The sequence below is a fragment of the Trematomus bernacchii genome, unplaced genomic scaffold (assembly GCF_902827165.1).
Source record: "Trematomus bernacchii unplaced genomic scaffold, fTreBer1.1, whole genome shotgun sequence".
NCBI lineage: Eukaryota > Metazoa > Chordata > Actinopteri > Perciformes > Nototheniidae > Trematomus > Trematomus bernacchii.
This window is the reverse complement of record NW_022987641.1, coordinates 7155247-7175754: the sequence shown is the minus strand read 5'-3', so window position 1 is coordinate 7175754 and position 20508 is coordinate 7155247. Positions and strand designations below refer to the sequence as shown.

The 20508-nt window shown below is 38.7% G+C and overlaps 2 protein-coding genes across 3 annotated transcripts in view; one reads left to right on the top strand and one right to left on the bottom strand.

Annotated features, from left to right (window-relative positions):
* Positions 1-221: 221 nt before the first annotated feature.
* tmem110l (transmembrane protein 110, like) lies at positions 222-14111 on the bottom strand. Its single transcript, XM_034133674.1, has 8 exons — positions 13671-14111; positions 11370-11418; positions 10902-10997; positions 10682-10803; positions 5067-5179; positions 4438-4521; positions 4205-4330; positions 222-2307 (listed from the first exon to the last, which is right to left on the bottom strand). Exons 1-8 carry the CDS (start codon positions 13858-13860, stop codon positions 2185-2187), a joined length of 903 nt encoding a protein of 300 aa, XP_033989565.1. The 5' UTR covers positions 13861-14111; the 3' UTR covers positions 222-2184.
* Positions 14112-18136: 4025 nt separating this feature from the next.
* Positions 18137-20508, top strand: part of sfmbt2 (Scm like with four mbt domains 2) — a 41364-nt gene continuing 38992 nt past the window's right edge. For both annotated transcript variants that reach the window (XM_034133419.1, XM_034133416.1), the window contains exon 1: positions 18137-18245. The gene's annotated coding sequence lies outside the window, so the exon portion shown is untranslated. The remainder of the gene's footprint in view (positions 18246-20508) is intronic.

Below are 20508 nucleotides of genomic sequence, written 5' to 3'. Positions count from 1 at the left end.
GACTAGATGCACGGCTAACACACATAACACACAAACACACAAACACACAAACACACACAGCTCCATGGAGCTCCCTGTCATCAGCTGCAGGTCACAGGGCCGATGGCCCCGCCCACACAGGTGTGCTGTGGCCAGGTACATGCTCAGGATGTCTGTCATCACGCTGCTGCCCCCCGACCCCCCCTCTGTTGCACCCGCAGGAATTCAACACCAAACACCAGCTCATGTGTCAATCATCTTTATTCACAGAGCAGATTAAAGAGACTCATTCGGCACTTTCTGTTATTGGCAGGGCGTGCCTTTTCATACACATGTTCATCATTTGGTTTATTACAAAACATACACAAGGTACAATGGAATACAAAATAAAACATTCAGCCAAAGTATGTCATACCTTTTGGCTTTTAAGACGTAAATGTGTTCAGGAGAATTATTTTTCCACCTTTTAAAATACTACCATTTCCGATATTCACAAAAAAACGTCCAATGTTGTTACCACATGTCGAACCACAATTTACTGTAAAATACATACAAAATATAAACAGAATAAATATAATAAATGTGCAATAATTTGCAAAAGTTGAATACACAGCTACAGTATGATCCCACATTACAAGTATTAGGGCAATTCTTAATGCAGAAGAAATCTGAGATTTTAAGAATAAAGTCTGAATACTTTGAAATGAGTTGGAAATGTTATAGGTTTGATTTAAAAAAAAAAATCGAACACATACATTTAAAAAAAAAGGATGTTTTAAAAGAAATATGCTTATTTGCATTCTTGCCAAAGACTGTTACCATCTATATGGCATATCTGATAGTTAGAAATGTGGTGACAGTCAGAAGTTTGTTAGCTTAGCATAAAGATTGTAAACCGTGGAAAACCGCTAGCCTGCTTGTTTACAAACGTAGCAAGTTCAGAAAGCCAAGATATAGTCCCCTATGTACCTCTTTGTGAAATCACCAAGTGTACAGATAAAAAAAAATAGATGTAGTGAGAGTTTGTGAGCTGAATATGCATTTAGTTATCTTTGGACAGAGCCAGACTAGCTGTTTCCACCTGATTCCAGTTCGTATGTTAAACTAAACTAATCAGCTGTAGCTTTGTATGTTGCTTACAGACATGAGAGTAATAATCATCATCTCAAGCACACATTCAGGGCACTGACGCTGAAATATTACATTATTCTAGAAAGATCCAGAATGATTTTCCCCTAAAGAATCATGACATTTGTCTCGTGCAGTTATGACTTTATAATCCCAATGTTTCCTTGTCAAATTGGGATTATTTTATTTAAAACATTTCTATTTTTTGGCAAAATGTTCCTACATTATTAAAAAAAAATAGGGTGTTTCTTCCCAGATATGAACATAAATGCAGCACATAGTGTGACCTGGTCCTTTAAAACTTTTAAATATGATTACATTTCCTTCCACATATATAAAAAATGTTTAAAAGCAACCTGTCGGATAAGGCTACGTTTTTCCATAAAACCACTGCTTTCAACATGTTTGGTCCGTCATGATTGCAGCACCCAAACAAAAATCCACATAGGCTTCATAGGTTTTATCGTTAAAACCATTAACCTCTTTTTTTAAACCAAAAGTAAACAGACAGCCAGAGGGAGAGCGCGCCGGAATGACTATAATTACACCTTAATTAAAAGGTGGATTAAAGTGATTATATTTGACAGAGTGAAATGTTATATATGAATACTTTGCTCACCTGCTCCTCTTTGGAATATGATACACGATAAATTATTCTCTTTAGGGCAACATCAATCCCAAAAGTCCCCAGCGTGGAGATAGATTTATTTCAGTCTTTGTCATTACCCCCCACACATTTATCCCCGCGGCGCTGCCCTCCTTAATAATCTCTCTCTACACACGCTCAGTTGTGGTTACTCAGATGTTCTCTTGCAGCAAACAGAGGCAGCAAGGTGTGAGGATGAAGAGCTTCCAAAAAATGCTATAAGATGTACATGCATACACTGAGTAAAGCTCAGAGCAGAGGAAGGCAGCTGAGGCTTCACATTCACAGGTTATACGACCTTTAATTGTGCCTTCTCTTACATGGAAGCTGATATTTAGAGCTTTGAGGAGTTAAGGAAGCCAGGTTTGTTTTGGGTTTGCTCATATTTAGGCTCTTAAGAGTGTGTTGTGTGTGGATAGCATCACCTGGGGTTACACCACCACCCAGCTGGGCCTAAGCGGTCCTCCAGAATACTGCACGTGAGGAAGTGGTCCGCTATCGTCTTCCTCCCCCTCCGAAGCCTCGTCTGTGTCCGTCTCCACGCTCAGCAGCACCTGAGGGAGGAAAGAAGATGTGTTCAGATCTCTTACTTCCATTACTTTGTAAACTGCTGCTGGATTCATAGTGGATTGATTCGTTGATTTGTATTGCGTACTAGCCAATAATCTGAATCTGTAAAGTAACTAAAGCTGTCAGATAGGTGCAGTGAAGTAAAAAGTACAATATCAGCATCTAAAAGGTAGTGGAGTAGAGGTATAAAGTAGCTAGGATTAAAAATACTCAGTACATCAAAAAGGTACTTCGTGAATGAAAGGGTCTTGTAAGTTAAATACTGTCAGTAATGCTGGGAGTTTAGAACCTGCCTATAACTTATAAAAAAGTTAAAATGTTCTACAGAGGGGATGGTATCTGCTTTTTGACATTTATCTATTGAAATAAGCGTCCACATTTCACAAAATGTGGACTAGACCACAGACAGGCATTGGATACAATACAGCAAAGGTTTCATCAATACCTTTGTCCATCTTTGTATCAGTTAAACAGAGGAAAATATATTGGATTTATTTGCAGCCTAGAAGAAGCTCTGCTGCAGCAGCAGGGATTCAAATCCCAAAGGATAGAAATTCCACAACTATATAACGTTTACGGCATCATAAACCTCCATATGTCGTTTTATGTCCGGGTTTGACATGTGGGAAAGATCATATAAAGACGGAGTTGCAGAGCAGTACCAATTCAGATAATCGGATAAAGAGAAAATGTGCAAAAATGTCTCATACAGACTTACAGAGCATAGGGATGCAATAATTCAGATCTTCACAATTGGTACATTTTTTTTTTCTTTCTCAATGTCATTCTCAATGTTATAAAAAACACATTTTATGCAGTTTTCTTATTTTTAAATTATTTTCTTTTTTATATATTTTTTTTTAAATATAATTTATACAATTAATTGTTTTATTTAGAAAAGGTTTGGCACATTAATCAACAATAAAATAATCATTAGTCGAAGCCCTAAAGCAACACAATATGATGCCATCATGCACTTATTTAAGTCACTTTATGATTGCTAATATGTCTTGTATTTGAAATGAATCAATGCAGGGGGGATAAGTGTGTGTAGCGATTGACTTTCTTCTTTGCAACAAGCTGCACACCCAGCAACAACAACAGCATTGTGACTTTATCTACGCCCACCATCCCCACTGAGACCTCTTCTGAGAGAAAGCCCCTCTGTGTCCTCCTCTTCTACTTCACCCCGCTTTCCATAGCATCAGCGCATGGAAACAAGTCCTAAAGGTCACCTTTATTCCCGGGATGAAGGCTGGATTTATAGCTGACTGGCAGAGGATAAGGGAGAAGGAAAGAGAAGGGGGGGGGGGTAAACACTCGCCCTCTTAACACGAGGGTCATGCTCCCAAACTGTCATTTGTCCTGACGTCTGTCAGTTACATCTGAGGAGCGAGATAAATGGCTTCTGTGTGGAGGAGGGGGCTGCTGAAGTGAGTCCCTGAACACAACACCAGGCCTGTCACTGTTTCACAGCTAAACCAGCACTCAAACCAAAACAGGAGCAGATTAAAAAGTCTGAACAGGTGCGATGCAACAGTAATATTCCAGTTAGATTACAGCGGTTTCCAGGTACTTTTGTAGAATTTCATCATTCTCTATCTCTTTCCCTTTGTTTGTATTGGCTGTAATCTATACAAACCAATAAAAAAGGCAAAAATATTCCTTTGATTTACTTAAGCAGTGGTGCAGGAATGAGTCCTAAAACCCGGGAATGGATTAGCGTTTTAGCTTCCTCATCTCAAGTGAATGTGTTTTTTTTCCCTTTCTTTTTGTAATGGGTGAACAGTATACATGTTTTTATTCTTACAAGGGAATGTAACCTCGAAAGTGAACATGTGTGTGTGCGTGAGGGTGTGTATTTGTGTGTTTTATTCGTACCCGTGACTCCTCGCTGTTGGCCCAGGGCAGCATGTCACCCTTCTTCACGTCACAGGAGTCGTCCAGGCTCTTCATCGTTTTGTACTTCCTCATCATCAGGCTGTCCACCACCCAGAACATGATGGACTGAAGGGGGGGGGGGGGGGGTGTAATGTAACGTGATGTAATTATTACAAATATTGACATATAATACAAGGCAATGTGGCAACTAGATAATGAAATTGAATACTCACGTTAACTATGAATGGCACAATGAGCATGACCAGCACCAGCTCCAGCTGAGGGCTAGCAATGTAGCCTAGCAACACCTCCTGCAGCTGGAGGAGAAGAGAGGAGAGATTAACACTGTGACATCAGGTGATTCAAAGGTGCTGAGGGAGGAGAAGCTCTTGTGACGATTAACTAACTTTTGGTTTCAATAAAGAGCCTTTGGATACCATAATCTAACAGTGGTTATAAAACATAACAAATATTATATTGTTCAATCTACTTCGCTTCAAGTCATGGGGCCATGATGAATAACACGCCTTTTATTCCTTACAAGGTAATCTGTTGCTGTGACAAAGACTAGTTTGAATAGACAAATATGAACCCCAGTGTCACAAACACAAACCATCTTACAAATACATTAACATAGCCTCTATGTTTGCATTAGAATTTAAAATGTCCTCCACTGGTTTTTTAAAAAGTTACAATAAAGAAAAGAGGCCCCGTTATTCAGTGGAATTCTACGCATATCCTCCCATTTCGTCCTTTGTTTTTGTCAGAAAGTCTATGGGATTTTCCCCCCTTCCACCAGTATGTAATGTCACTGGTTGGCGTATTTCCCATAGCACCTGAAAGCAGCATGAGTTGCTCTTACTTTGGACCATCCGGGGACGAGTAGCACGAGGCTGATCACCCCTTTCTCCAGCACCATGATGAGCAGGTAGATGCCGCACTGACCGAGCCACGCTGCCGCCTGGGGGGGGTCCCCTGCAGGAGAGGGGGGGGAAACATCAGATAAACCTCATATATATATATATATATATATATATATATATATATATATATATATATATATATATATATATATAAAACGGACAAGTAAAATCAAGCAATCTGATTGGTTCTTAGCCGTGGTATACTGAGCGTATACCACGGGTAGAATTGTAAGTTACTTTTCACAACAACTCAGTATCCCTCCGCGTCTGAGATAAACAGTATACAGTTGGGCTGAAAAGCAAACTGCCTGCAGTTTGCTTTTCAAACTGGAACAAGAAAGCAGCGGAGAAGTAACGGGGCAGAAACCCTCCTTTTTACGCAACGGTCCAGACATAGACATCAAACGGCAAAAACATATTCAGTGTGCAGTTCCTTTGGCATTAGGGCAGGGATATTTAGATACTTTCCAAGGTTTGACATAATGAATTGTGCTACTTTTAAAGCAAGCAACGATGTTTTCAAATCTGTAATCAAAAAGGTCCGCAAAAACATTTAAGATTAACTTCGACCTCCGGGGGGGGGGGGGGGGGGGGGGTCTTACTATGGAGGAGTGGATTGAGGAGTGCCTATCTCCAGAACAAAAAGCATATATATATATATATATATTTAAGCAATAGCTCACGACAGGCCGTGGTATATGCTCATTATATCACAGCTAAGGGGCGGGGTTCGGCCCGACGCGAAGCGGAGGGTCGACAACCCCCTTAGCTGTGATATAATGAGCATATATCACGGCCTGAAGTGAGCTATTGCTTTTATAAAACGGTTACCAAGTGTGGCAATATGAAAGAAAAATACACACTCTAATTTAAATAGTTTTTATTAGTAAATAATGATGTTCAAAATAAAATAGTCCCTCTGTTGCCTTCTGCACGAAACATAGTGCGAGGTGGTTGCTATGCAACAACACTAACAACAGCTAGCGAACATATTAGACAGAGAGCGTTGATCCATTATTTGGCTATTTATTTACATTAATGTGTATGTTGCCGTTTATTGTGCACCCACTGAAAAACTGTCCAGCATCAGTAGCATGGCTTACGTGGTTACTTGTATAGGCTGAGGTTGTTCTAGGCTGTTGCTTGGCGTGGCGAGAATATTGCTCCACTTTCTCCGGTCCCCGAGATTCGGCTTCCAGTAGCTCTGGAGAGAGCTTTCGCACCTGTGGCCACTAACGGTCATAATTTCTCTGCTTTGTTTCAAGACCCGCATCAGAAAGCTTTTGAATGGTGATACTTTTCCAGTTGGTCTACCTGCTCTTCACGTAGCTCTGCATGTCGTCGTTTAGGTGCTTTTTGTTCTGGAGATAGGCACTCCTCAATCCACTCCTCCATAGTAAGACCCCCCGGAGGTCGAAGTTAATCTTAAATGTTTTTGCGGACCTTTTTTGCGTAAAAAGGAGGGTTTCTGCCCGTTACTTCTCCGCTGCTTTCTTGTTCCAGTTTGAAAAGCAAACTGCTTGCAGTTTGCTTTTCAGCCCAACTGTATACTGTTTATCTCAGACGCGGAGGGATACTGAGTTGTTGTGAAAAGTAACTTACAATTCTACCCGTGGTATACGCTCAGTATACCACGGCTAAGAACCAATCAGATTGCTTGATTTTACTTGTCCGTTTTATAAATATATTTATAAAACGGACAAGTAAAATCAAGCAATCTGACAAGAAAGCAGCGGAGAAGTAACCGGGCAGAAACCCTCCTTTTGACGCAGCGGTCCAGACATAGACATCAAACGGCAAAAACATATTCAGTGTGCAGTTCCTTTGGCATTAGGGCAGGGATATTTAGATACTTTCCAAGGTTTGACATAATGAATTGTGCTACTTTTAAAGCAAGCAACGATGTTTTCAAATCTGTAATCAAAAAGGTCCGCAAAAATATTTAAGATTAACTTCGACCTCCGGGGGGGGGGGGGGGGGGGGGGGATTGAGGAGTGCCTATCTCCAGAACAAAAAGCACCTAAACGACGACATGTAGAGCTACGTGAAGAGCAGGTAGACCAACTGGAAAAGTACCACCATTCAAAAGCTTTCTGATGCGGGTCTTGAAACAAAGCAGAGAAATTATGACCGTTAGTGGCCACAGGTGCGAAAGCTCTCTCCAGAGCTACTGGAAGCCGAATCTCGGGGACCGGAGAAAGTGGAGCAATATTCTCGCCACGCCAAGCAACAGCCTAGAACAACCTCAGCCTATACAAGTAACCACGTAAGCCATGCTACTGATGCTGGACAGTTTTTCAGTGGGTGCACAATAAACGGCAACATACACATTAATGTAAATAAATAGCCAAATAATGGATCAACGCTCTCTGTCTAATATGTTCGTTAGCTGTTGTTAGTGTTGTTGCATAGCAACCACCTCGCACTATGTTTTGTGCAGAAGGCAACAGAGGGACTATTTTATTTTGAACATCATTATTTACTAATAAAAACTATTTAAATTAGAGTGTGTATTTTTCTTTCATATTGCCACACTTGGTAACCGTTTTATAAAAGCAATAGCTCACTTCAGGCCGTGATATATGCTCATTATATCACAGCTAAGGGGGTTGTCGACCCTCCGCTTCGCGTCGGGCCGAACCACGCCCCTTAGCTGTGATATAATGAGCATATACCACGGCCTGTCGTGAGCTATTGCTTAAATATATATATATATATATACACACACACACTTATTCACATATTTCAAGGGAATTCTGCCTACATCACTACCACTTTATTTAGTGAAATTATACATTGTACGTTTTTATTCCTTATTTATATTTATATTATTTATTTTACTTTCATTTTATTAACTTTATTGAAAAAACAGCTACAAATATTTATTATATAATATTATCATATTATTGACTGTGGCCAACCAGAATTATTACATTAAATTGTATTTATTTTCATTAAAGGAACATTATTCCTATATATAATATTATTTTATTTGGACAAATTATTATTTTATATTTTCATATTTTTCATATTATTATTTTATTAATATCTCAACTCATAGTATTTTGATTACATTTTTGCATAACACATTCAGTATAAAAATCAAGGCTGATTTTATTTATTTTCTACTTAAAGCCGACCTGCAAAATAATCTGTAACATTAACATAATTCCACTGAAACGCTTCACTTCAAACGACTATTCTCAAGATAAATAATGCATTTTGATGCTCTATTTAATATAATTTTAGAGAAGTAACAATGATGTATTCACTCCGGCGTAGGAGCTTCAGTTATCCAACTATCTAATCTCTTGCTTGTAAAATGATACAAACTGTTTTGCATCTTGAGTAGGATAAAAACCGGAAGCTTTCCAAAGGTAACACAGGTGTCTCAGCACAGCAGACACAAAAGAAGACAAGTCTGTCATTAAGACAGGAAGGAGGGAGGAGAAAGACACAAGGACAGAGAGAAAAAGGGGAAAAAGAAAGAAAGAAACCAGTGCTCAAATATAAACTGGACCCTGATAATAAGAGAAGTGTCTTAATCACAGACCTAATCAACCTCGCAAGTTGTTTTTGTGAAGTTTTCCGTCTCAGAAGGAAGGAATGCAAAGTCAAAAACAACAGTAGAGTGAGCTAGTGTAATCATTGGCGTGGAGTTAATCCCCCTCTGAAGACACTGGGGATGTTTTCCAGTCCAGAGGCAGCAGCTGGAGACTGGCTCTCCTTCCTTACTGCCCGCTGTGGGTCTCCAGCACCCTCCAGTGGCGAAAACTGTGACTCCTCTTGCATTATGGACTGTAAAGGTCACCTATCATGCTATTTTTATGCAATAGCATAGGTCTCGGATATATACAAAAATATAGAAAACATGTCTATGAAGTGTTTTGGTCAAAAAACCAAACAGATCACCCATTCTAGCCATGCCTCATATCCCTCTATTTCACTTCCTGTTACAAAAGTGCTGATTCTGGGTATAAACAGGTCTCTCTTGAGAATGAGACCCTGTGTCTCAATGAGATGTTCACCTGTATAAATAAAGGCTAAACAAAATAAAGCTTTTTTTATTTTAACTTAAAAAAAATAAAAATAAGAGGGGGCGGGGCTTATGCCGGCTCATGCGGGACCTGGCAGATACTGTCTAAAAGGCTGCAGTGATGAAACGCAAGGATTATTAGATCAAGGATTATTTCTGAAACAGTATGGAGCTCAAAGGCTTTCTCTCTTGCCGGTTATACCACAAGGTGAGTTCCTTTTTATTTCCTGCTTCTTCACACACATGCTCTCCAGCAGAGATGGGGTCGTTACTAAAAAAAAGGTAATATATTACATATTACATATTACTTAAAAAAAAGTAATATATTACACTACTTCGTTACTCTCTACATAAAGTAACTCGTTACTTTACTCGTTACTTTACTCGTTACTTTACTCGTTACTTTACTCGCAGAGCCGGCCCGCCCCTCCCTACAGGCAGATCACGCAGACTGCTAAAGTTTCAAATGTTCTCTTTAGTTCAGTTTCCATTGTCGCATAAGACTGATCCAGATAGCTCTGACCATGGCTGTCCTCTGTCTCCTGCTATCTGTATTTTGCGCAGTATATCTCTGAACGATGCGATGGTGATTCCACTGTGCCAATGGGCAACATTACCTCTACTATGAAGGATGCTACAAGCCTGTCCATCTCTGCTTTGGTTACCGGTCCTCCAAATTCTAATTTGTGCCGCTTCGTGAGCAACATCCTCACTCTGGGTTCGGGGGTCCTTAGCTATTAGCTTCACCTTAGCATGTGTTCTTTGCAGGTGTTTGTTGAGGTTTGACGTGGTGTTTGCAGCAGTGGATAACAGCTTCTGGCCTGGACACAGTTTGCACCTCACCGTCACATTCCTGTCTATTCTTCGGACGAACTCAAAATAATGGGCATACCTCCACCCCTCGAAAGTTATCGCTGACTCTGCCATGTTTATGCAGCACTGCACGTGGAGATGTGGACGCGCAAGTCGCGCAGATTACGTACATATAAACCTGCGGCGGAAACCCCTCTTGTCTGTCAGTGTGATTATGACTGATTTTATAAAAGTAACGAAGTAACGCGTGTCGGGGCAATGTTAGTAACTGTAGTGTGATTACTGAATTATAAAAGTAACGCGTTACACTACTCCGTTACCGACAAAAGTAATATTATGACAGTAACGCGTTACTTTGTAACGCGTTACTTTGTAACGCGTTACTTTGTAACGCGTTACTTTGTAACGCGTTACACCCATACGACCATATTACGTCCAAAACATTGTTTCTGATAGCAAAGTTTCTGATAGTGCTCTGGGTCTGCCGCCGATGTTACGTCATAACGGCCGCACATCTGGATCAGCTCCATTGTACCCCCGTTTTTAGAGAGGAAAAGAGAGGGTTTTATTTTCCGACGCTGCGTGAATTCCCTGACACACCGGGGACACATATTTATGTATAAAAGACATCAAAAAGTGCATTTTGCATGATAGGTTCCCTTTAAATAATAGAAAACCGAAAGTGAAGCATTGAATTTAACTCACCATATTCTCCAAACATGAGCAGCGTCCACTGCTTGACCTCCACCAGTTTGGACACCAACTTCACAGCCAGCCAGAGGAAGAGCATCCCCAGCGTGGCGTCCAGCAGGAAGTTCATCAGATACCTTGAGGAAGAAAAATCAGAAATCACGTTCTCAGTGAGACCCGTGTAACAGTTGGACCTGATGGAACCATGACTTGTTTGTGCAGATAGATAACTCACAGGGAGCATGGGTCCTCTTCAGTGAGCGTGGACAGGAAGACGTTAGCAAAGTGGATGAAAAGAGCACCGATGGCCTGCTTTGATGTGTCATAAAACCTAGAAAAGGGGTTAAAAAAAAGAATTATTTCATTAAATATGGTTTGTTGGGTTGTTTTTTCACTTGAAAGTACTAGGTTTTAGAAAAGGGAATGCAGAAACAGTATGATCATTTTCGGTGTTATGTTTGCATTAACATCTATTTTTGATTGCCGATTATTTTAAAATCTTCTGAAATAAGGATGATAAGGAAAGAAACGCAATAAAAACCTGACGATATTCACAAATGGCCAACTTGATGAATTTCTTACAGAAATGAGGGTTCAACCAACATTTTCTTTACTTTAAAATACTTTTCTCATCTATGCAAGTGTGTCTAATGTAAGAACGTAGTACAGGAAAGTGGAAGAAAAGAAAATAAGTATTTCTGACCAGATTCTCCAAGGTCGTCTGATCCCTGAAGGCTCTCGGAACCTTTTCACTGCGAATAAAAAAAAGATAAATCAATCAATTAATCCATTTAGTTCCCACTAGACTTGCGTTTACACTGTAAAACCATCACACGGTGGTCAAACAAACAGCAGAGTGGGAGTGAGGACAGATGAAACACAGACATGCACATATCGTTATTTAAAGCTACCACAAAACGTGTTTCCAGGCCACCGGGCTCAGGGGGAACAGACGCGGACTGTTCCTCTATCTCGCCATCTAACAAGGTCGGAGAATGTGACTCGGCATGTGAAACCGGGGGGGGGGGCAAGGCTTCCTGCAGACGTGTGAACCAGCAGAGCTTTTTCAGTGCGAATTTAAATATATTCATACTTTTCTATATACTTTTTCCCTGCAACTTCCTATGGCAATTAAAGCAACATCAGCAGGATTCCTTTAAAGCTGAGTCAATAAGATCATTATTCATCAGCAATTGTCAAATCAGTGAATCATTCAAGTCATTAATTAAGCACAACATTATCTGATTCAAACTCCAATGGTAAATATTTGCTGCTTTTCTCTGCTTTAAATAATTGATAACTGAATTTCCTTGGGTTTTAGATCGTTGGTCCAATAATACAAGTAATGTGAAGATGTCCCCTTAGGATTTATAAAAATGTGACAGGCATTTCTTTTAGTTTGTTCTAGACGATTAAAAAAAAAAAAAAAAGTAAAATGAATATAATCATTACTTGTAAAACTGTGGCAGCTTTACTAGATATTCAGCCTTTGTCGGGATTATGTGAGTGCAGGAATAATGACAAGTCAATGGGAGGAAACTCACAAAAATAGCTTTGAGGAAGAGCACGCTAAACACAGATAAGTAAAGGGATGCAGGCTGGGCTGTGACTGGGCTGTGACTTGGCATACCCCCACTGTGAACAGAGCTGAAGGGCTCTGCTGCACACTATAATTTGTATAAATATTAACCGAAGCATATGCTTTGACCAGGAACAACACTTGTGATCGTGCTGAGAACAGGAAAAGAAAAAAAGAGAGGAGGGGGGGTATTGATTTCGCCACTAATAAGTAACTGAGTGGAGGTTAGAGCTCATTGATCTCAATCACCCTAAAGGCCTGGCCTGATTCTGCAACACTTCACTGCTGCTAGGATTATTCTGCTCTGAACCCAGCTGATTAAATATCCATGACTACATTGACCTTTTAAATATACACTCCAATTATTAGATCATATGCCGACACACTCACCAAATGAATGCACAGGCATTTACATGTATGTCATTTCCATGTAGCATGTTGGCATACAGCATTGGCAAAGGTTAATTGACATTAAGCACGTTGACAAGCTCTGAATTCAGACAAAAGAAAAACGTAGAACATATATAATTAAGTAAGCTTATATTTAGAGTAATTTGCAAGTACTGCCTGTGTTGGCAAACGGGTAAGATGCTCAACATTCTCCAAGTCAGCTGCCACAGAATCACAAGTTACTTAGTAATCAATAGCCTTTGTTCAGAGGAGGCCTACATCCACACTTCGGCTGTAAAGAGGGATCTTGTTTTGTTGTTAATGCATGAACTCAAAAACATTGTTAAAGTACTTGTGAAATTGTAATATATTTCAATTTAAGTATTTTGTTTTTAAATCAATTTATCAATCATGACTTATTCCTTGGACAGTAGAGAAAGAGACCATGACGACACTTACCTTAAAAACATGGCAATTTGTGCTGCTTCTTTGTTCATAGGCACACACACCAGTGTTTTAAGTATAACTGATTATGTACGTTTAACTTTTGTCATAACTTCAAATTCGGCTTAAAGTTATGGCACAAACCGTGCGTTTTTATATTACAAATATGCACATGAAGAAAGTATTCACAAACATCGCTACCGCTGATACCACTAGTGTAATTTGTGGACGTGGTAGATGTTTTGAGGCGATGGAATTGAACAAAAACGGTCAAATGTAAATCATAGTTATTTTTACAGCACATAATTTATGCCCAATTGAACAAAGAACCTTTATTAACCAAATGATATAAAGAAGTGTTTAATTTGGGCATATATTTTTTGTCAAAAAGCAAGGTAATATTAAATTAGCATATTTGACAATGGAATTTGGTGCAATGTTAATGATGCTCAAACGTCAACAAATCGCCACGTGGATTAATAAAGCCTTTTAAAAGCAAGTATCTACACTTTTTGGATGAATTCTCTACCTGAATAAAGACAGCAACACTATGAAATTGAGGCTGTTAAAGATATATGTATTGATACTCACACATCAGCGTACTAAAGGCAACGATAGCCAGCAGTCCCTGGATCAAGACTCCGAATCTGTCCGTTAGAGCTCCGTTATCGCAGCCGTGGGGATTCGCCTTGTTGATATCAGACATGTTTGTGACTTCAGAAACGCCATTATCCAGGAATCTTCTCACCAAGAAGACCCCGCTGTATCCGTACATGTCCATGTTGATAAAAACAACACGGAGACAAAAGGAGCTCCGTAGGTGGGCTAAAATGGGCTTAACCTTTTTTTACTCGGGAAAAACAAAGCACTAAATGTCAATTTCCAGCTTTTAATGCAAGGTAAAGTTCTCCTTTAATGTTCAGAGATGGTGATACTACATCTTATGATGCAAAAGCAGACAAAAGAGTCGATTATCTTACTCACATCCATGTTTTGACAACGAAAACACAAACTGTCTGTAGCACCACTGGAAAGCGAGCTTCCGGTTAATAGGGAGATTTCAAAATAAAAGAGATCAGTTTATCAGAAAAGCAGGAAAACAAAGGAATGGGTTCTCAATGTGTTCTACAAATATCACATATTACAATTTCAAATGTCGGTTTTACAACTTTATTTTGAAATAAAATTAGCCTTACTTCCTGTTGTGGTTCGTTTAAGTGACGCTAGTCTGTGCGTATCGCAGTTTAATTCTGTTCGTCAGGCACTTGGTCTAGCATGCGCGCGAGAGAGCCCACGCACGATAAATCGTTGTCTCACGTGGAGATGTTATAAAGGAGCATTTTAGGTTTAAAACCTGACAGGTAAAGCTCAACCTCCTCCAAAGACTATATTTAAGACCTTTCATGAGAGGGTGCAGTTATTGTATTCCCTATTAGTAAATCATCTGATTAATGCCAATTTAGAGATTTAGAGAGGATTATATAACTGAAGCCTTACAGGGAGAGAGCCAACATTAATTTCCAACTCAGTGATTATAGATATCATTGGTTGTAAAAATGCTCTGATTTGCCAGAGTAAAAAAAGGTTGAAAAAATGTCATGGATAACATTTTGATTGGCATCATTCCACAAATATATCCTATTAATTTGAGAAAAGCAAAAGTTGTAGATAAATGAATGAGAAATTGTCAAAATCTGGATTTACTTTGGACCTGAATTGTCATTTATACAGTATATATCAAGCGTCTTTGGAGGGCGTCAATACAACCACATGCATTACATATACCTATATATATTTACATTAAAGGTAGGGTATGTAATTTTGGAGAAACCAGCTCGAGTGCGCTAGAATTTGAAAGTATGCAGCCGAAAGAAATCTGCCTCTTCATTCAGACTTCCTTACAGAGCCCCTCCTCCAACACACACGAACGTGCACATGACCAATGAGGGCACGAGATAAATTTGTGCACGAGATGGAAGGCTGACAGGCAGGTAGGCCATCCAGTTATGGGCCGGCTCAGATGATTGGTCGTGCTTTTTACAGTACTACGGCTTCCACAGATGAAATGTTTTAATGTATTTATTGTCAAAGCATTTAATATATTAATTGCTATCGGGATGTTAAGAGCATTCCATGGAATATAACAAAAAGTGTTTCTGAAATAAATTACATACCCCACCTTTAATGTTAATAAACTGACATTACTGACTCTCCTTCAGCTGAAGATAGAACGTTTTGACATAGTTGAAAATAAATAATTTGTTGTATCTAATCCAATATGATTCCACCAGGATGTCTATCAGGTTATTTAAGAGTTTTTTTTAAGGTTTAAAGATGATTTCAAAACAAGAAATGTTTATATGTAAAGCCAAAAGAAAAAACAGGGAGGCTGCAGGCTCATGCACAAGTGTGTGTGTGTGCGTGTGTGCGTGTGCGTGTGTGTGTGTGTGTGTGTGTGTGTGTGTGTGTGTGTGTGTGTGTGTGTGTGTGTGTGTGTGTGTGTGTGTGCGTTTGTGTAGCCTATATAAAAGGGGGGGGGGGCATAATCCCTTCTCGTTAAAGCCTCTTCTCTGGCAGATTAATGGAGCAGTGCACACACTCCAACCATCTGTTCCTCGAGCGGCATCACATCGGCACGAGCTCCTCTTCTTGTATCTTTATAATATCTTTGTGTCTTTATGATTAAGCTCCACTGAAGCTTTTAAAATAAAATGCTTAATGCAGTTATGAGCAGTTTTGCCACTCTATTATAATAGACAACACTTATTTTGCAGCCCATTGTAGCCTATATGGAATATTTGGAGACTTTTTATTAACCTGGTTGACTTCTGGGCCCCTTAAATTAAGCAATTTAGACAGAGATTAGTGGTTTATTTGAAAAAAAATTCAGGGTCGATCAAGGTTGGGCAATATATATCGATATTGATATATTATATCAATATCGTGACATGAGACTAGATATCGTCTCCGATTTTGGAAATCTTTAGTGTTGTTTTTTACTGGTTTTAAAGGCTGCATTACAGTAAAGTAATGTCATGTTTTGAATTTACCAGATGGTTCAAGCAGTTCTATAATTTGCCTTAACCCACTTAGTTACTATATCAACATTACTGATGATTATTTAGCATAATGTTCAATGTGTAAATATTTTGTGAAAGCATCAATGCTAGCCACAATGTTACCACAATATCGATTTGGTCAAAATATTGTGTGATGATTTTTTTTATCGCCCAGCCCTAGATCGAGGTATCAATTACCCAATTTCACATTAAGCATCACCCATTAAGCCTAAAAGTTAACATATTTTTGCTGAAAAAAACGATTATCCTGTCACTTATCCCCAAGATTACCCCTAGTATTTTGAGGATCCTTAACCTAGTGCCTACAGTATAAACATGACTTTCACATGTCTTAAAACCATATATTTTTTCAGAAATGCCATAGAGGTATTTGATATATTGCAAATAGGTACTATATACTCATATGGATCTTTTTCTTCTTGAAAATTAGACCAAGTGTGTCACAAACAAACCACCCAGACTGAAACGCAGGGTTTTTTGTGTGAATTTTTAGGGGATTCCCAGCCAAATATGTTGTGTAACAAAACATATTATCCTCAAATGTCCAATATTTTGTCACACTTGCCAGTCCATGAATCTCAGAAGTGAACTTCATGCATAATGAAGAACATGAAGCCTGATTTAGAAAGAGCCCTTCAACAAACCTCGTGTTTTACCAGAGGTTATCACATGTGCGTTTCACTTTCTGTTGTCAGATGGAATTAACCCCAAGAGTTCAGCATCAAAAACGTTCATTAAACTTGAACTTTTATTGTATCTCCCTTGGCCTAAGTTATCTGTTTGTGTTGGTAATATTGTGGAAATATGTAACAATGACCTTTGAACCAAAGGCATGTACACGTGGTGCAATGCACTTCTACCACTAGAGGATACTGTTGACTTTTTTTTAGACATAGCCCCATTCAAATAACAAAATCTCAGAGTTTTTCTCCAAAAAATTCAATTGTGATAACCCAGATAAAGAAGAATTTAGTGGTCAAAAGCAAATTGTTATTTAAGATAATAAATTATTGACTTTTAAACTTATTGTGCATAAAAGCAGCTAAAGATGAAGGGTCAGTTGTGTTGCTTATAGTCAGCTTTTTATATTTCTTTAAAATATTACAACTCTCATTGTTGATTCTATGATTATTCATATTTTTCTTCCTGTTAATAAAAAAAAGGTTTATTAAAAGGAAATATGTTAGCAATGAATGCCTTTAATGACAAAAAAAATAACTTAAATGTAAGATAGAAATGATGCTAAATTGATGGATATATATTTATGTAGATACTTAGGTTATATCTGAACAAGTCTTATTGTGCGTAATAATTTTAATAATTTTAAACATCATGTAACATACTGTTTTTCTCTTTGTGTGTATGGTTTGCAATTGAACTTCACTTACCATTTTAAAAACAGACTGACTAAATATATTTCTTTGTGCTGCTTCTAAACTAAAGGCAGTGATGGAAAGTTACAAGGTACATTTACTCAAGCACCATCATTAAATACTGCTTTAACACAATTGTACTTTATTTCAGTATTTCCATGTATGCTAATTTATACATCTACTCAACTACATCTCATAGGCAAATAGTGTACATCTTACTAAAAGCTTGAGCTACTTAACATATTCAGATTAATAGCCAATACAAAATATACATATAAATTGACATAGTTTTAGGTTAAGATATCCAGAAGCAGTACACAAAGTAGTACATCTAGCTCCAGCTTTACCAGATTTGAATCATCATAATCAAGTAACTCAATATTTATTGTTCTGAAATAGTCTACAAGACACAAAACAGGTACTTTTACTTGTGGTATAATACACAGCTATCCTCTTTGTGTGTTTGGCTTTGTTGTCGATTGAACGTCACCTCCTTTTTTTGCCTCAATAAAAATATTTGTTTGTGCCATAAAAAGATCTGTGAAGGAGTTGCCTTGAAAATATCTGTTTAGTTTTTGCACATGCGCAGAAGGGAGATGCCATATTGAAACGGGGGCAGCAGCTGAAAGACGTCGCTCGCGCTGCTGTGCTCGAGGAGAGGGAGAGAACCGAGGGGGTCTCGTGAAGGAGAGGCGACACACAAACTTGGACAGGTAAGACAGGTGACCCCTGCACGCGCTGCTATGTGGAACCTTTCACGTCGTTTTCTACGATTTGTTTTTTTCGGTTTGTCGAAGGAATAAACACGGGGAGAGTTATTTCTCTCCTCCTTGGCTAAAAAAAGGACCGAGGCTGTTTCTGTAGAAACGAGAGAATAGTCGTGAGCGTGTTCACGAGCCCAAGTTGACCAAAGTGTGTCTCACGCGCTGTAATTAACGCTGTCTTGTGGCATTCGCGAAAAATATTGCGATGTTTTCCCTCACATGTAATTGAATATTTGGGTACATTTCCACAACATTTACATTTATAATATCATTTTAATGTATAGATGTTGTGTCTAAAGACCACGACGCATTTTTGTTTAATGCGAACAATGAGTAACTTACGATATAAATTACTTATAGCAGTTTACTGGCGTATATATTAGTCATTTGGAATTTTTCGTCACCCCTAGGTGCGTAAAAGCCATCGGAAAATACCGGACACTGCTAAAATGTCAAACCACTTTCAACATGGCGGGTTATGAGGGAAAACTGCGCCTTAAAATCTTTGAACGAGGAAAAAATAAAACGCTGACAGATAACGCGCCCGTTTCGGTTTCTTTTGATGGACACACACGAGGTTTAATCAATTAAATTCAAAGTGTGCATTTCGCATTTCCGTGGGAGTTTTTTTCCGCAGCAGTTTTGAGTGTGCAAAGTACATGAACGGAGTGCCAGCAGCCTCGGCTACACCCCTCACCACCTCATCTTCCTCATGTGCACTTTACGTTTCCTCTTTCACTTTTATCCAAAAAGGCTCAAGCTCGTGACAAATCCCTTTTAGAGACACCCAAATATATCAGATTCATGTCGTTTTCCCCAATAAAGCCAACAGCAGGGTGATTTTAAATAAACATTTGGCGTGCGTGCCTACACGTATATTAATCTTCCTTATGTGCTCTTAAGGTTCCTCTTTCACTTGTATCCAAAAAAGGAAGATCTCAAGCCACACATTTGTTAGACACCACCATCTATCAGATGAATATCGTTTCCCTAAGTAAACCAGAGAGCAAGGTGATTTAAATCAACATTATTGCGTGGTATATTAATATGATGAATGCAGTCGTTATTGTTTCCCTATGGGTGCATTTGCAACGATTACGCAGATAATTGGGTTAAACTGAATCTGTTTAATTATTTCTCTTTTTGCGAGGCGGTCTGCTAAATCCGGGGTTTACAGCTTTGTATTATTGGAGGATTCCTCCTCCAGATTAAATTCGTCACCATAATGAACAGAAACAATAAAAGACTGCGCGTTATGGAGCTAACGATGAATGAATAAATCATGAATCTTAGAATTCTTGTTGCTCCAAAGATATGTTTTCTGCGAGTGGGGATGGGTGAGTGTAAAGATGAATAAGAATATACACCAGAAAAAGAGCACTTTTTTAAAGGTGAAAGGTAAACATATAGGAACCCTTTTCTCCACAGGGAGAGATCAATATGAATCCTGCTTCATTTATACATTATTGATGGTTTGGATTGTTTCCTTTTTGTGCAAGAACCTCCCATTTATCATGTAGCTGCTTTTGATGAACGCTTTGTATGTAAATGTGCTGATGAATGTTTCTTTATCACACACTGAGCAAGTCTGCTTTAAAGAGGGAAGAGATAGAGACACAGAAAGAGGAGGAGGTCACTTTACAGGAAATAATGAGGTCAGGGTCCTTCTGTCTGTCTGTCTCTTTCTGACTGTTCTTCTTTCTTTCTCTTTCTGTAAATCAGGATGTCTTTGTTGTTTTCTCTCTTTCTTTCAATCTTTAATTATCTCTTTTTCTGTCTTTCTTTAAACTTGCCTTATTTCTCTCTGACTTTCTTTCGGTCTCTCTTTCTTGCTTTCTTTACACTTCTTTCTTCCCGTTGATCTTTCTGTATATTTTCCATCTTCGTTTTGCTTTCTTTCTTATTTTACTTCTTAATATCTTTCTCTCTGCTCTCTTTGGCTTTTCTGTACATCTTTCTTCCTGCTCATGTTTCCTGTTGTAAATCTTTGTAAATCTTGTCCTCTTGTTTACCTACTTACTTCTGTCTTTATCTTTCTTTACATGTACATTCTTGCTCTCTTTTTTAGTAACATTCTCTCTTTCTTAATGTTTATCTTTTCATTTCTTTCTTGCTTTAGTTCCTTTTCCCCTCTCATTTCCTTTCCCTCAAAACACACCCTGGTCCTCTATTTGAATGTGGGGAGGACATAGGCAAATGTTACATTTGACTT

Excerpts from the sequence above, each read along its gene's own strand:
- tmem110l (XM_034133674.1), bottom strand. The coding sequence starts at position 13,860 with ATGGACATGTACGGATACAGCGGGGTCTTCTTGGTGAGAAGATTCCTG. Across the intron at positions 10,998-11,369 it reads AGACGACCTTGGAGAATCTG|GTTTTATGACACATCAAAGC; the intron begins GTCAGAAATACT and ends CCCCTTTTCTAG. Across the intron at positions 5,180-10,681 it reads GCTCATGTTTGGAGAATATG|GGGACCCCCCCCAGGCGGCA; the intron begins GTGAGTTAAATT and ends CCTCTCCTGCAG.